Source organism: Bombina bombina, chromosome 8, assembly GCF_027579735.1.
Source record: "Bombina bombina isolate aBomBom1 chromosome 8, aBomBom1.pri, whole genome shotgun sequence".
Lineage (NCBI taxonomy): Eukaryota > Metazoa > Chordata > Amphibia > Anura > Bombinatoridae > Bombina > Bombina bombina.
The window spans coordinates 222435510-222452002 of NC_069506.1; the positions used below are offsets into that span (position 1 = coordinate 222435510).

At 40.0% G+C, this 16493-nt stretch overlaps 1 protein-coding gene across 4 annotated transcripts in view; it reads right to left on the reverse strand.

The window, feature by feature from the left end:
* Window positions 1–16493, reverse strand: part of ARHGEF1 (Rho guanine nucleotide exchange factor 1) — a 241256-nt gene that overhangs the window by 54778 nt on the left and 169985 nt on the right. For all 4 annotated transcript variants that reach the window (XM_053691062.1, XM_053691059.1, XM_053691061.1 and 1 more), the window contains one exon: window positions 1382–1493. In XM_053691062.1, the coding sequence (XP_053547037.1) occupies window positions 1382–1493 (112 nt within the window). The remainder of the gene's footprint in view (window positions 1–1381; window positions 1494–16493) is intronic.

A 16493-nucleotide genomic window follows, 5' to 3' on the forward strand; every position in this document is an offset into this window, starting at 1 on the left:
TATAGAGAGGATTTTCTTGTATCATTGGAGACCTCTTTTCTTTACTTATCCACCCTTAAACCTTAATCTGTAATAATTATGTATTTCATAAAACTTTATTTTGAGGTCTATTTATTTGACATTGAGGGATTAAGTGGCCAAAGTTTTTTTTAAAGTTTAGCCAACTGTACAGACATCTCAAACAACACAACAAGGAAAGTTTTCCACCAATTAAACACCTTATTAACATGTAATCTACAGTCCTATTAGAAGTGAATAACATTTGTACATAGATATAGAACTATCAGACCTGCCAGCCTGTGGTACTGGGCAAAGATTGGAGTTTGGAGCTGCAAGATGACAGTGCAAGAGAACAAAGAAGCAACGGACAGGGTATAATACTTAGCCAGGCTCTGTTAGGAGCCACTATCAGTTAACAGACACCTCCAAGGATACCAGCTCACAAACATGCACTGACCTTTTCTTCCGTCTGTAAACAGAGCAGGGGAGGTTAATGATTTTATAGGCAAACCCTTCCACATGGACTGTAAGCTCTGCGTGCAGGAGAGGCACATTTCTGAGACCAGTTTTATACATATAATCTCTTTGGGGATAGCAGGTGGGTAACACAAAGCACAGCACAAAACCATTTTGCTACCAGACAGTCCTGTTCCACATAGTAGTAAAGCATATATAAGCACCAAGCACATATGTCACTTTAAAAAAGCAAGGCTCAACAATATGTAAAAAAAATAAAATAGCAACAGCAAATCTGGAATACAATACTAGAAACAAATACAGTAATTTTACAGACCACAAAGCGAGAACAATTACGCACTGGTTAATACATATTTGGCACAAGTCAAGACACTCAAGACGATGAAGCACTGTGTATATATATATATATATATATATATATATATATATATATATATATATATATATAGGCAACTAGACAGAGGTAAAAACACAAGAGTACTGTTTAAAGAAAAGAGAAGATTAAGAGGAAGAAAGCGAAGGTAAATGGCTGCACTGGCGATGTGTTAGCAAGAATGGTACTTTGCAAACAAAACCCACAGACTGTGTAGCACGGAGAGTCGCTCAAAAACAAAAATCCACAAAATGGCAGGGCAGAGATGGACCTGGAAAGAGCATACAGAATACACTGGGACAAACGGAAAGAGCGCACATATGTAAAGGCTAAGGATACTGAACTCTGTCCTGGATCAGCAACAAACTGCGCCCTAGCAAAGACGCATGTGCAGGGATGGACGCAAGGACTAGCAGGCAGGATGAGGAGACAGTACGGGGGCGTGGAAATCTGCGCAGTAGCTGGCAGCATGTCTGGAACAGACTGTAGGAGCTTAAAAGCGCAGTGAATGCAGCTGTGAATAATACTTACCTCTCGTTCTCTGCGTTTTCATCCTGCTGATGCTCTGTGGGGCACAGTTCTATAGTGGGGGATCCTTTGGAGATTTGATCCGAAGCATCCAAAGATACTGACCCATCAGACACTGTAGTAATGGAGTAAGAGGTTAGTACATGACATTACTGAAGTCTTTAATGGTACTTAATACAATTGTTGGTCAGCAAGATACTGATGTCGCTACTTAAAAGTTGCTTTTTATAGTTTCACTTTAAAGCACCAATAGAGAAAAAAACACCACCACATTATAAGTATCAAATTAATTTAAAGAGCATAAGCAAAGTACATTTATATATTTATATGTAAAGGAATCCATGTTGGCGCATTCCACTTTTGGCAACATCAACTAATCCAATTTTCCCATACAGACAATTTATATAAAACAGATGTCGGTTTAGCAGAATTGTCTTATACAATATTGCAGTAGAGAAAACCTTGAAAAATCTAAACACATTCCTGTTGATTCTGTATTTCTCTATACAGCCTCTACCTGCCCCTCTATACAACTCATTCTTAAAGGGACATGAAACCCAAATGTTTTCTTTCATGATTCAGATAGAACAAGCAATTTTAAACAACTTTCTAATTTACTTCTATTATCTAATTTGCTTCATTCTTTTGATATCCTTTGCTGAAAAGCATATCTAGATAGGCTCAGTAGCTGCACATAGATGCCTCGTGTGATTGGCTCACCTTTGTGCATTGCTATTTCCTCAACAAAGGATACCTAAAGAATGAAGCCAATTAGATAATAGACGTAAATTGGAATATTGTTTAAAATTGCATTCTCTATCTGAATCATGAAAGAAAATTTTTGGTTTTAATGTCCCTTTAGCTACAAAATTGCCTCTAAAATATAAAGCATTAGACATAAAGTACTCTGTGTACAACAATCTCTGTGGTACCTCTAGTGATCTTCAGAACAGTTTATCTCAACAACTCCCTAATTCTAGATTAGATTGTAATCACTGGCAAGAAAAACCATCTTCAATTCCTGTACCTGTAAATTCACTTGTGTATTGTGAAGAATTCATTTTACAATATACAGGTATACCTCAGTTTACAGCGCTTCACTTTATTGCGCTTCGCTAATACAGCGTTTTGTGGAGCTGAAGTTCAACCTCCAAGGATTTTGAAACTGTGCTGTAATCTTTGTGAGATTGCGAGAAAAGTGACTGGCGCTATTTTGTTCACGCTGTTTACAGCATTACAGTGCAATCTGTGTCTCAGTGCTATAGTTTGGCAAATTTTACTACAGTAATTGTCACTATTTTACAGGAATACTAATTAAATACTGTGCTGTGCTTGTGTTAAACTAAACTTAGCGCTATTGCACTCATAATATATGTTAGTTCAAACAGGTTTTCAAGTTTTTAAACACACTGGCAAGTAAAAAGAAAGCTAAAACTGCCTTGTTTCACTTTAAGGCAGTTTTCACTTTACAGCGGGGCTCCGGTCCCTAACCCGCTTTATGAGTGGGGTCTACCTGTAGGTAGTTTTACAGTGCATTAAAGGGATATGAAACATTGCTTCTTTAGAAATAAAAGAATTTCTGGGTGCAGACTTACAAGTAATACATCAACCTAAAAGATGCACTCACAGGACTTTTAAAGTGAAGTAACAAAATTACTTTATTAGGAACGTTTTCAGGGATCTAGTCCCCTTCGTCACTTTTAAAGTGTTACTTCACTTTAAAAGTCCTGTGAGTGCATCTTTTAGGTTGATATATATATATATATATATATATATATATATATATATATATATATATATATATATATATATAAATCAAAGTAAACATAAAAAAAACTGATTGTATTAAAAAACAGAAATTGTTTTCTTGCAAAAGTCTTAGTCAGTTGGTCTCCTAATTTCCAAGACAGTGCCCCCCTATAATAGATGTTACCTTATTTTAATATTTACTTTTTTAGTTTAAGCATTCTTAAAGGGACACTCAATTCAAAATAAACTTTTATGATTCAGACAGAGCATGCAGTTTTAAGACACTTTCCCAATTTACTTCCATTATTACATTTTGCAGTCTTTTTATATACACACTTTTTGGGGAACAACTGAGCATGAGCACAAGCTCACAGGGTATACGTATACTAGTCTGTGATTGGCTGATGTCTGTCACATAATACAGGGGGCCGTAAAATGGGAGAAAAAATACATTTTTCAGGGGAAAAAATCTATTGCTTATTTGAAATTCAGAGTAGATGTAAAATCATTGTCTTTTTATTATGCACTTGTTAATTATGCAATTCTATTGCATTGAGTGGTCTTTTAAAGATTCTCACCAGCCCAAAGACCTTTGGTTTTAATAGGGAATTTACATATGGTCCAGGATTAATACACTCAAGGGTGTTTTAATTTGCACTTTGTTACTCCTGTGTAAAATGCAAGTTACAGATCAAGACACCAAATGAAACGCAGTCTCTGAGCGATTTCGACCTCAGTGCCATTCTTCTACCTACATCCTGCCATTTGCCTTATTCCACCACGAGACGGCAAGTGTCATTGTTGGCTCTTAAAACATTGTTTTGCCTCCCCCTCTATATGCCAAGGCGCCCACCTGGAGAGGCCAGCCTCACACTTTGAAAACCACTGCTCTAAACACATAAGCAATTCAGAGTAATGTGCAAAAATAAATTAGCAAAGTTGGAAAAAGTCTAAGGTTTTAAAGAGATGGTTTCCTTTCATGGTGCTACAGGTTAAAACCTAGTGGCTTTGTAAAATAATATTTCCTGAGCTTCATCATGAAAAGCACACGGTAGCAATAATTCTAAAAGTTCCTGCTAACATTGTTCGTTCTTCTTTTCTCAGACGTGTAGAGGACACAAAAGCATTATAATTTATGGAAGGATTAAGCAGTTTATATAATATCCAAAATCCTTTGCCATGTCTAGTTTACAAAGAAAAGATTCAATGTTATTTTTGGGCTGACGACAAATGGATCAAATCTATGATCTACAAGATGATGTTCCTAGTAAAAACTACATGAGATAAAAATGTTTTGGAATCACAAGGCAGTACTTTATCTATAAGAAAAATCAGAAATGGTAGTTTAAAGAACTCCACAAATCCAACTGGCTGAAAATAATGGAAAATATTATTTTCATGTGAACCATCTATTATTCAAAAACATAAAAGCCAATGTGATCCTCAAGTGAGGTTTAGCTCCACAATTAAAGCGGACTCTGAAGTGATATCCTGGGAGTTGGGATGTTTCTTATTTCTGAACGTCAATCTTGAGTTTGTCTTAAGGTAAAAACAAATGTTATCCCCAATGATGTGGTTCTCAACTGATTCTGCACTTTAACACCTCTTTTGTACTTTTGTATTTCATTTGATACCCCTGATTAATTTTTTAAATGTATTTAACCCCAAGGATGTCAATTGAAACATAATGAAGACTTCAAAAATGTAGTATATACACACTTGATATATCACAACCTTCATTTAAAGCTTTCAAGAGCTCAAAGAATAATAAAGTCAACAACATGGAGTGATTGATCCGTCATCAAACATAAAACCCATATGGAGTTTAAAAAGCGATTTGCAGAATTCTAATGTTCATGTAATGCTTACATCAAGGTGGATGACTAAAACCTAAAAATCAAAACTCCAAAAATGAACTGGAAATAAACAGTTTTTCTAAAACTGTTTACTCTGTAAGCCATTTAAAACAGAGAAAGACTTGTAAACTCTCCAGGATATCCTAGTGCCAACGATCGCCTCCACTTATCAATGATGGACTTTATCAACATTGCCATTAATAAAACAACAACCTGCAACATAATGAACTCATGAATTAGGAACTGCACAGTTTAAGATGTAACTTTGCATATAGCAGAGTAAATAGACAATTTAATTGGTATGCTGGGACCCTTGGTGTCAGAAGATAACAAAGTCTCACACTAGAAGATAAGTGTCATCTGACATATCTCAGCTGATCTACAAAAGCAGAGATACTATTATAGCCAGGAGCAAGAGATTTTATGCAATAAGTAACTTGTATGGAAACGTGTAAACAAACACATGAGCCAAACACATGTTGATCAGTATTCCTTATTCATGGAACAGCCATTCATTATTGTTATTTTGAAAAAAATTGCTCTACTAGTGTTATCTGCCAGACCGCCTTATTAGTACTTTTACTGAAGCTTTACTCCAACCCTACACTTTTTTTTCTTCTTTTTTTAAAAAAGCTTGAAGAAAACAGCTGCCAGACAACATGCTATTTATACAAAGTAATACAAGCCCATTATCAGTAATTCCATATTTCATATGTTCCTATTGCTCAAGTTGATGAGTGGCTGTTTGTAACTAAGCCACCAGGTTTATCTAATGTGTTTAAATTGAGAGTTCACATATTTTTGAAAGGGAAGGACATTGGTTTTATGCCTTTCCTAAACAGTCAGAAAAGAAGGGAGTTGAAGGGTAAACTGTATATAAAGTGTAATAAAAGAGAAGGGATGGGGGACAAACAAAGTACTTGTCTGGCTTCCTCTGTTTATCCATTTTATATTTTATATTTTATGTATACTTTGCAGCATAAGGTGCAGTTTTCTAAGTATACTTAATTATAGAATGTGAACAAAATTTCCTACTAGCTTGTGTTTTGGTGTCTAAAATAAAGTTATCTAAAATTAAATTAAAATAAAAGAATATAAAATAAACATTTAAAATAAATAAAAGCTACAGAGGGCAAGAAGAGCCCAGTTTCCATGCCTGCATATGTACAGATTCTGTGGTTGGAGCCTTGAGTTTATGACTTGTTTATAATCACTGCCAGACTTTTCCCTTAAAGAAAGAGCTTTGTTACCTAAAACGTTTGCTGTTTTGAAGACACATTTGAATGTTGGCTGTGTTCTTTATCCACCTGGATGCTAGCTGTCTTATTTCTATAAGGTACATGTGTATTGCTAGTGACATGTGTGTATATAGGTAAAAACACAAGGAGCTACATCTTATTGGGTTAACCTAAGGTTTGATGCAGAGAAACAAGATGGGGAATAGGGATAAACCCAATAGAACTCTGCACTTTGACTTTATCTGTATCCAAACATAAATCAGCCTTTAAAGAGGGCTCCCATTCTTTTCTAGTGGACCATAATTCTAAGAGCAGGATACAACACAAATTGTATCTGAAGTCAAAACTCTCTGCTTGGCGTATTCAAGAGTTTTGAGACTAAAGCAATGATAGATAAATCTTATGTATTCAGCACACAGGTCATTGCTAATCATGATAGCAATGCCAACATATTTAAAATCTTCCCTCGATGTACAGGCATAATAAAGGTGTGCGCATAAATAGGAATAAAAAGAAAAAAAACTAAAATGTATGCTTACCTGATAAATTTCTTTCTGGATATGGAGAGTCCACGACGACGACATCAATTACTAGTGGGGATATCACTCCTGGCCAGCAGGCGGAGGCAAAGAGCACCACAGCAAAGCTGTTAAGTGTCACTCCCCTACCCATAATCCCCCCAGTCATTCAACCGAAGGGAAATGGAAAAAGGAATAACACAAAGGTGTAGAGGTGCCTGAGGTTTAGTAAAAAAATAACTGTCTTAAACTAAAGGGAGGCGTCGTGGACTCTCCATATCCGGAAATAAATAAATTTATCAGGTAAGCATACATTTTGTTTTCTTTCCTAAGATATGTAGAGTCCACAATGTCATCAATTACTAGTGGGAACCAATACCCGAGCTAGAGGACACAGATGACTAGAGAGGGATAACAAGACAGGCAGAACTAAACAGAAGGCACCACCGCTTGCAGAACCATTCTCCCAAAAGAATCCTCAGCCGAGGCAAAAGTATCAAATTTGGAAAATTGGGAAAAAGTATGCAAAAAGGACCAAGTTGCAGCCTTGCAAATCTGTCCCACAGATGCTTCGTTTTTGAAAGCCCAAGAAGAGACAGCCCTTGTGAAATGAAACTTAATTATTCTAGGAGGCTGCTGACTAGCAGTCTCATAAGCAAAACAAATTATATTTCTCAACCAGAGGGAAAAAAAAGTAGCAGCAGCCTTCTGACCTTTACACTTTCCAGAGAAACAGACAAACAGGGCAGAGGACTGGCGAAAATCCTTAGTCACCTGTAGGTAGAATTTGAGAGCACGCACAACGTCCAAGTTGTGCAACAGACGTTCCTTATGAGAAGAAGGATTAGGACATAGAGAAGGAACAATAATTTCATTATTAATATTTCTATCCGAAACCACTTTAGGAAGAAAACCCAACTTAGTACGAAGAACCGCCTTATCAGCATGAAAGATAAGGCGAATCACACTGCAAGGCCGAGAGTTCCGAGACTCTCCGAGCAGAAGGGATAGCAATAAGAAACAAAACCTTCTAAGATAACACCTTAATATCTATGGAATGCAATGGCTCAGATGGAGTCTTCTGCAAAACTATAAGAACAAGGTTAAGGCTCCAAGGAGGAGAAACAGACTTAAAGTAAAGGTAAAGTTACCTTGGCGCTGATCCACAATCCAGTTCTTTGTAAAAAATCAATAGGACTTTAATTCATTATTATTTTATTCTAAAGCCAGTAATCTCACTTTTAATTCCATTTTTGCCGCTTTGCTAAATCAACCCGTTTAGTGTTTTTTTTTTGTTTTTTTAATCTTTGGGTCACGTTTTTAGTTCAGCCAGTTGAAATTCTGGCCGTTAGGCGGCCGTGACCCTACGTCATTCGCCTACTTGAGGATATGTGCATGCGCTACACTCTATCACAGTAAACGTGCATTCTCGTTTTGCGCTGAAGACTGTTAAATTGCTGAGTGGCGCATGCGCTGTTTCACGCATCGTGAACGTGCTTTAGAAGGAAAGCGGATGGGACAAACACAAGAAAAGCCGGAACTGGCATGTGGGAGGAGTTAGATATAGGAACGGTAAGGAGCTAACGATTTAAAATTAAGTTCATTAGAAAAAAAAATAATAATAATAAACTTAGCGATTAAGTTAGGGTAAGATTAATAAATGCACTCCTGTATTTCATATTCTTAAACTTAACCTTCACTTTAAACACGGGTCTGATTCTAACCAGAGCCTGACAAAAGGATTGCACATCTGGCAAATCCGCCAGAAGCTTGTGTAACAAAATGGATAATGTAGAAATCTGACCCTTCAGAGTACTGACTGGCAAACGAGTCCCAGACTGCTCCCCAGCCCAGGAGGCTGGGACCCATGGACATGATCACCCAGGAAGGTCTCCGGAAGCATGTGCCCCGAGACAGATGCTCCTGAGAAAGCCACCACAGGAGAGAGTCTCTTGTCAACTGATCTAGATCTATTCTCTGAGACAAATCTGAATAGTTTGCGTTGCATTGTTTGAGCATGCATAATTACAAAGCTCTCAAATGGAATCTAGCAAAGGGAATGATGTCCATGGAAGCGACCATCAGACCAATTACTTCCATACATTGAGCCACTGCTAGACTGATAGACTGAAGAGAGAGGCAAGAGGAGAGAATTTTGGATTTTCTAACATCAGTCAGAAAAATCTTCATAGATAGGGAATCTATTATGGTCCCTAAGAAAACAACCCTTGTTGCTGGAACAAGGGAACTCTTTTCCAGATTCACTTTCCAACCAGGGGAACATAGAAAAGACAACAAGATCTCTGTATGAGAGTTTGCTTGTTGAAAAGATGGCGCCTGAACCAATATGTCGTCCAGGAAGGGTGTCACTGCAATTCCCCGAGACCCGATTACTGCCAAGAGAGCCCCCAGAACCTTTGAGAAAATTCTGGGAGCTGTGGCAAGGCCAAACGGAAGAGCCACAAACTGAAAGTGTTTGTCTAGAAGTGCGAATCTCAGGAACTTGTGATGATCCCCGTGGATGGGAACATGAAGATACCCATCCTTTAGGTCTATGGTCGTCATGAACTGACCCTCTTGGACCAAAGGAAGAATGGAACAAATGGTTTTCATTTTGAAGGATGGAACCCTGAGAAACTTGTTGAGACACTTTAGGTCTAGAATAGGATGAAAAGTTCCCTCTTTTTTGGGAACCACAAACAGATTTGAATAGAATCCTAGACCCTGTTCCGCTACTGGAACTATCACTCCCAGGGAAGATAGGTCCTGAACACAATTGCGTCTCTTTTTATCTGGTCTGCAGATAATCTTGAGAGGTAGAACCTGCCCCTGGGAGGAAAAGTCTTGAATTCTATTTTGTAACCCTGAGATCTCATATCCATGCTTGATAAAAACGACAAAGTCTGCCCCCCACTTGATCCGATCCCAGATCGGCGGCAAACCCTTCATGCTGATTTAGACTCAGCTGTGGGTTTCTTTGATTGCTTCCCCTTGTTCCAAGACTAAGACTTGGACTGTTCCTGCTTGGAAGAGGGAGAGGAAGACTTTCCTTTGAAATTACGAAAGGAACGAAAATGACTAAAGCCCTTTAGGTCTATTCTACTTGTCTTGTGGTAGAAAAGACCCCTTTCCACTCGTAATATCAGAAATTATTTCTGCCAGACCAGGTCCAAACAAGGTCTTACCCTTGTAAGGAATTGCCAGAAGCTTAGACTTAGAGGTAACATCAACTGACCAAGAATTTAGCCACAACGCCCTGCGGGCTAGCACAGCAAAGCCAGATATCTTGGCTCCCAGTTTAATAACTTGCATGATAGCATCAGAAATAAAGGAATTCGCTAGCCTGAGAGCCTTAGTCCTGTCTTAGATCTCCTCCAAAGGAGTCTCAGAGAATCAGACAAGGCGTCGTACCAATAAGATGCCGCACTTGACACCATGGCAATACAATACTTGATGAAAATACATCTTCTTCAAATAAGCCTCCAGCGTTTTTTCCATTGGATCATTAAAGGAGCAGCTATCCTCTATACTAGGAAAGTAGTCCTCTTAGCGGAAATGGCCCCTTCTACTTTAGGCACTGTGCTCCATGAATCTTTAATTGAGTCAGCGACAGGAAACTTCTTTTTAAAATATAGGAGACAGGGAAAAAGGTATCCCTGGCTTCTCCCATTCCTGAGTAATAATCTCCGTAACACGGTCTGGACCCAGAAACACTTCCACAGAGGAAGAAACATCAAAGTATTTATTAAGTTTACTTGATTTCTTAGGGTTGACAACGACATGAGTATCAGAGTCGTCCAAAGTAGAAAAAAACTCCTTTAACAATACACAAAGGTGTTCAAGCTTAAAGGGACAGTGTACTGTAAAATAGTGTTTCCCTTAATGTGTTTACAATTGCTTTTTTTACCAACTGCAGAGTAAAAAATGTATGAAAAACAGAATTTATGTTTACCTGATAAATTACTTTCTCCAACGGTGTGTCCGGTCCACGGCGTCATCCTTACTTGTGGGATATTCTCTTCCCCAACAGGAAATGGCAAAGAGCCCAGCAAAGCTGGTCACATGATCCCTCCTAGGCTCCGCCTTCCCCAGTCATTCGACCGACGTAAAGGAGGAATATTTGCATAGGAGAAACCATATGATACCGTGGTGACTGTAGTTAAAGAAAATAAATTATCAGACCTGATTAAAAAAACCAGGGCGGGCCGTGGACCGGACACACCGTTGGAGAAAGTAATTTATCAGGTAAACATAAATTCTGTTTTCTCCAACATAGGTGTGTCCGGTCCACGGCGTCATCCTTACTTGTGGGAACCAATACCAAAGCTTTAGGACACGGATGAAGGGAGGGAGCAAATCAGGTCACCTAGATGGAAGGCACCACGGCTTGCAAAACCTTTCTCCCAAAAATAGCCTCAGAAGAAGCAAAAGTATCAAACTTGTAAAATTTAGTAAAAGTGTGCAGTGAAGACCAAGTCGCTGCCTTACATATCTGATCAACAGAAGCCTCGTTCTTGAAGGCCCATGTGGAAGCCACAGCCCTAGTGGAATGAGCTGTGATTCTTTCAGGAGGCTGCCGTCCGGCAGTCTCATAAGCCAATCTGATGATGCTTTTAATCCAAAAAGAGAGAGAGGTAGAAGTTGCTTTTTGACCTCTCCTTTTACCAGAATAAACAACAAACAAGGAAGATGTTTGTCTAAAATCCTTTGTAGCATCTAAATAGAATTTTAGAGCACGAACAACATCCAAATTGTGCAACAAACGTTCCTTCTTTGAAACTGGATTCGGACACAAAGAAGGCACGACTATCTCCTGGTTAATGTTTTTGTTAGAAACAACTTTCGGAAGAAAACCAGGTTTAGTACGTAAAACCACCTTATCTGCATGGAACACCAGATAAGGAGGAGAACACTGCAGAGCAGATAATTCTGAAACTCTTCTAGCAGAAGAGATTGCAACCAAAAACAAAACTTTCCAAGATAATAACTTAATATCAACGGAATGTAAGGGTTCAAACGGAACCCCCTGAAGAACTGAAAGAACTAAATTGAGACTCCAAGGAGGAGTCAAAGGTTTGTAAACAGGCTTGATTCTAACCAGAGCCTGAACAAAGGCTTGAACATCTGGCACAGCTGCCAGCTTTTTGTGAAGTAACACAGACAAGGCAGAAATCTGTCCCTTCAAGGAACTAGCAGATAATCCTTTCTCCAAACCTTCTTGAAGAAAGGATAGAATCTTAGGAATTTTTACCTTGTCCCAAGGGAATCCTTTAGATTCACACCAACAGATATATTTTTTCCATATTTTGTGGTAAATTTTTCTAGTTACAGGCTTTCTGGCCTGAACAAGAGTATCAATGACAGAATCTGAGAACCCTCGCTTTGATAAGATCAAGCGTTCAATCTCCAAGCAGTCAGTTGGAGTGAGACCAGATTCGGATGTTCGAACGGACCTTGAACAAGAAGGTCTCGTCTCAAAGGTAGCTTCCATGGTGGAGCCGATGACATATTCACCAGGTCTGCATACCAAGTCCTGCGTGGCCACGCAGGAGCTATCAAGATCACCGATGCTCTCTCCTGATTGATCCTGGCTACCAGCCTGGGGATGAGAGGAAACGGCGGGAATACATAAGCTAGTTTGAAGGTCCAAGGTGCTACTAGTGCATCTACTAGAGTCGCCTTGGGATCCCTGGATCTGGACCCGTAGCAAGGAACCTTGAAGTTCTGACGAGAGGCCATCAGATCCATGTCTGGAATGCCCCACAATTGAGTAATTTGGGCAAAGATTTCCGGATGGAGTTCCCACTCCCCCGGATGAAATGTCTGACGACTCAGAAAATCCGCTTCCCAATTTTCCATTCCTGGGATGTGGATTGCAGACAAGTGGCAGGAGTGAGTCTCCGCCCATTGAATGATTTTGGTCACTTCTTCCATCGCCAGGGAACTCCTTGTTCCCCCTTGATGGTTGATGTACGCAACAGTCGTCATGTTGTCTGATTGAAACCGTATGAACTTGGCCTTTGCTAGCTGAGGCCAAGCCTTGAGAGCATTGAGTATCGCTCTCAGTTCCAGAATATTTATCGGTAGAAGAGATTCTTCCCGAGACCAAAGACCCTGAGCTTTCAGGGGTCCCCAGCCCACCAGACTGGCGTCGGTCGTGACAATGACCCACTCTGGTCTGCGGAAGCTCATCCCCTGTGACAGGTTGTCCAGGGACAGCCACCAACGGAGTGAATCTCTGGTCCTCTGATTTACTTGTATCGTCGGAGACAAGTCTGTATAGTCCCCATTCCACTGACTGAGCATGCACAGTTGTAATGGTCTTAGATGAATTCGCGCAAAAGGAACTATGTCCATTGCCGCTACCATCAAACCTATTACTTCCATGCACTGCGCTATGGAAGGAAGAGGAACAGAATGAAGTATTTGACAAGAGTTTAGAAGTTTTGATTTTCTGGCCTCTGTCAGAAAAATCCTCATTTCTAAGGAGTCTATTATTGTTCCCAAGAAGGGAACCCTTGTTGACGGAGATAGAGAACTTTTTTCTACGTTCACTTTCCACCCGTGAGATCTGAGAAAGGCCAGGACAATGTCCGTGTGAGCCTTTGCTTGAGGAAGGGACGACGCTTGAATCAGAATGTCGTCCAAGTAAGGTACTACTGCAATGCCCCTTGGTCTTAGCACCGCTAGAAGGGACCCTAGTACCTTTGTGAAAATCCTTGGAGCAGTGGCTAATCCGAACGGAAGTGCCACAAACTGGTAATGCTTGTCCAGGAATGCGAACCTTAGGAACCGATGATGTTCCTTGTGGATAGGAATATGTAGATACGCATCCTTTAAATCCACCGTGGTCATGAATTGACCTTCCTGGATGGAAGGAAGAATTGTTCGAATGGTTTCCATTTTGAACGATGGAACCTTGAGAAACTTGTTTAGGATCTTGAGATCTAAGATTGGTCTGAATGTTCCCTCTTTTTTGGGAACTACGAACAGATTGGAGTAGAACCCCATCCCTTGTTCTCCTAATGGAACAGGATGAATCACTCCCATTTTTAACAGGTCTTCTACACAATGTAAGAATGCCTGTTTTTTTATGTGGTCTGAAGACAATTGAGACCTGTGGAACCTCCCCCTTGGGGGAAGCCCCTTGAATTCCAGAAGATAACCTTGGGAGACTATTTCTAGTGCCCAAGGATCCAGAACATCTCATGCCCAAGCCTGAGCGAAGAGAGAGAGTCTGCCCCCCACCAGATCCAGTCCCGGATCGGGGGCCAACATCTCATGCTGTCTTGGTAGCAGTGGCAGGTTTCTTGGCCTGCTTTCCTTTGTTCCAGCATTGCATTGGTCTCCAGGCTGGCTTGGCTTGAGAAGTATTACCCTCTTGCTTAGAGGACGTAGCACTTGGGGCTGGTCCGTTTCTGCGAAAGGGACGAAAATTAGGTTTATTTTTGGCCTTGAAAGACCTATCCTGAGGAAGGGCGTGGCCCTTGCCCCCCAGTGATATTAGAGATAATCTCTTTCAAGTCAGGGCCAAACAGCGTTTTCCCCTTGAAAGGAATGTTAAGCAATTTGTTCTTGGAAGACGCATCCGCTGACCAAGATTTTAACCAAAGCGCTCTGCGCGCCACAATAGCAAAACCAGAATTTTTCGCCGCTAACCTAGCCAATTGCAAAGTGGCGTCTAGGGTGAAAGAATTAGCCAATTTGAGAGCATGAATTCTGTCCATAATCTCCTCATAAGAAGAATTATTATTGAGCGCCTTTTCTAGCTCATCGAACCAGAAACACGCGGCTGTAGTGACAGGAACAATGCATGAAATTGGTTGTAGAAGGTAACCTTGCTGAACAAACATCTTTTTAAGCAAACCTTCTAATTTTTTATCCATAGGATCTTTGAAAGCACAACTATCTTCTATGGGTATAGTGGTGCGTTTGTTTAGAGTAGAAACCGCCCCCTCGACCTTGGGGACTGTCTGCCATAAGTCCTTTCTGGGGTCGACCATAGGAAACAATTTTTTAAATATGGGGGGAGGGACGAAAGGTATACCGGGCCTTTCCCATTCTTTATTTACAATGTCCGCCACCCGCTTGGGTATAGGAAAAGCTTCGGTGGGCTCCGGGACCTCTAGGAACTTGTCCATTTTACATAGTTTCTCTGGAATGACCAAATTCTCACAATCATCCAGAGTGGATAACACCTCCTTAAGCAGAGCGCGGAGATGTTCTAATTTAAATTTAAATGTCACAACATCAGGTTCAGCTTGTTGAGAAATTTTCCCTGAATCTGAAATTTCTCCCTCAGACAAAACCTCCCTGGCCCCCTCAGACTGGTGTAGGGGCCCTTCAGAACCAATATCATCAGCGTCCTCATGCTCTTCAGTATTTTCTAAAACAGAGCAGTCGCGCTTTCGCTGATAAGTGGGCATTTTGGCTAAAATGTTTTTGATAGAATTATCCATTACAGCCGTTAATTGTTGCATAGTAAGGAGTATTGGCGCGCTAGATGTACTAGGGGCCTCCTGTGTGGGCAAGACTGGTGTAGACGAAGGAGGGGATGATGCAGTACCATGCTTACTCCCCTCACTTGAGGAATCATCTTGGGCATCATTTTCTCTAAATTTTGTGTCACATAAATCACATCTATTTAAATGAGAAGGAACCTTGGCTTCCCCACATTCAGAACACAGTCTATCTGGTAGTTCAGACATGTTAAACAGGCAAAAACTTGATAACAAAGTACAAAAAACGTTTTAAAATAAACCGTTACTGTCACTTTAAATTTTAAACTGAACACACTTTATTACTGCAATTGCGAAAAAGTATGAAGGAATTGTTCAAAATTCACCAAAATTTCACCACAGTGTCTTAAAGCCTTAAAAGTATTGCACACCAAATTTGGAAGCTTTAACCCTTAAAATAACGGAACCGGAGCCGTTTTTATATTTAACCCCTTTACAGTCCCTGGTATCTGCTTTGCTGAGACCCAACCAAGCCCAAAGGGGAATACGATACCAAATGACGCCTTCAGAAAGTCTTTTCTATGTATCAGAGCTCCTCACACATGCATCTGCATGTCATGCTTCTCAAAAACAAGTGCGCAATACAGGCGCGAAAATTAGACTCTGCCTATGATTAGGGAAAGCCCCTAGAGAATAAGGTGTCCAATACAGTGCCTGCCGGTTATTTTACATAATTCCCAAGATTAAAATAATTCCTCAAGGCTATGGAGTATAAAATATGTTTATATATAAATCGATTTAGCCCAGAAAATGTCTACAGTCTTAAAAAGCCCTTGTGAAGCCCTTTTTTTCTTTCTGTAATAAAAATGGCTTACCGGATCCCATAGGGAAAATGACAGCTTCCAGCATTACATCGTCTTGTTAGAATGTGTCATACCTCAAGCAGCAAAAGTCTGCTCACTGTTCCCCCAACTGAAGTTAATTCCTCTCAACAGTCCTGTGTGGAAACAGCCATCGATTTTAGTAACGGTTGCTAAAATCATTTTCCTCTTACAAACAGAAATCTTCATCTCTTTTCTGTTTCAGAGTAAATAGTACATACCAGCACTATTTTAAAATAACAAACTCTTGATTGAATAATAAAAACTACAGTTAAACACTAAAAAACTCTAAGCCATCTCCGTGGAGATGTTGCCTGTACAACGGCAAAGAGAATGACTGGGGAAGGCGGAGCCTAGGAGGGATCATGTGACCAGCTTTGCTGGGCTCTTTGCCATTTCCTGTTGGGGAAGAGA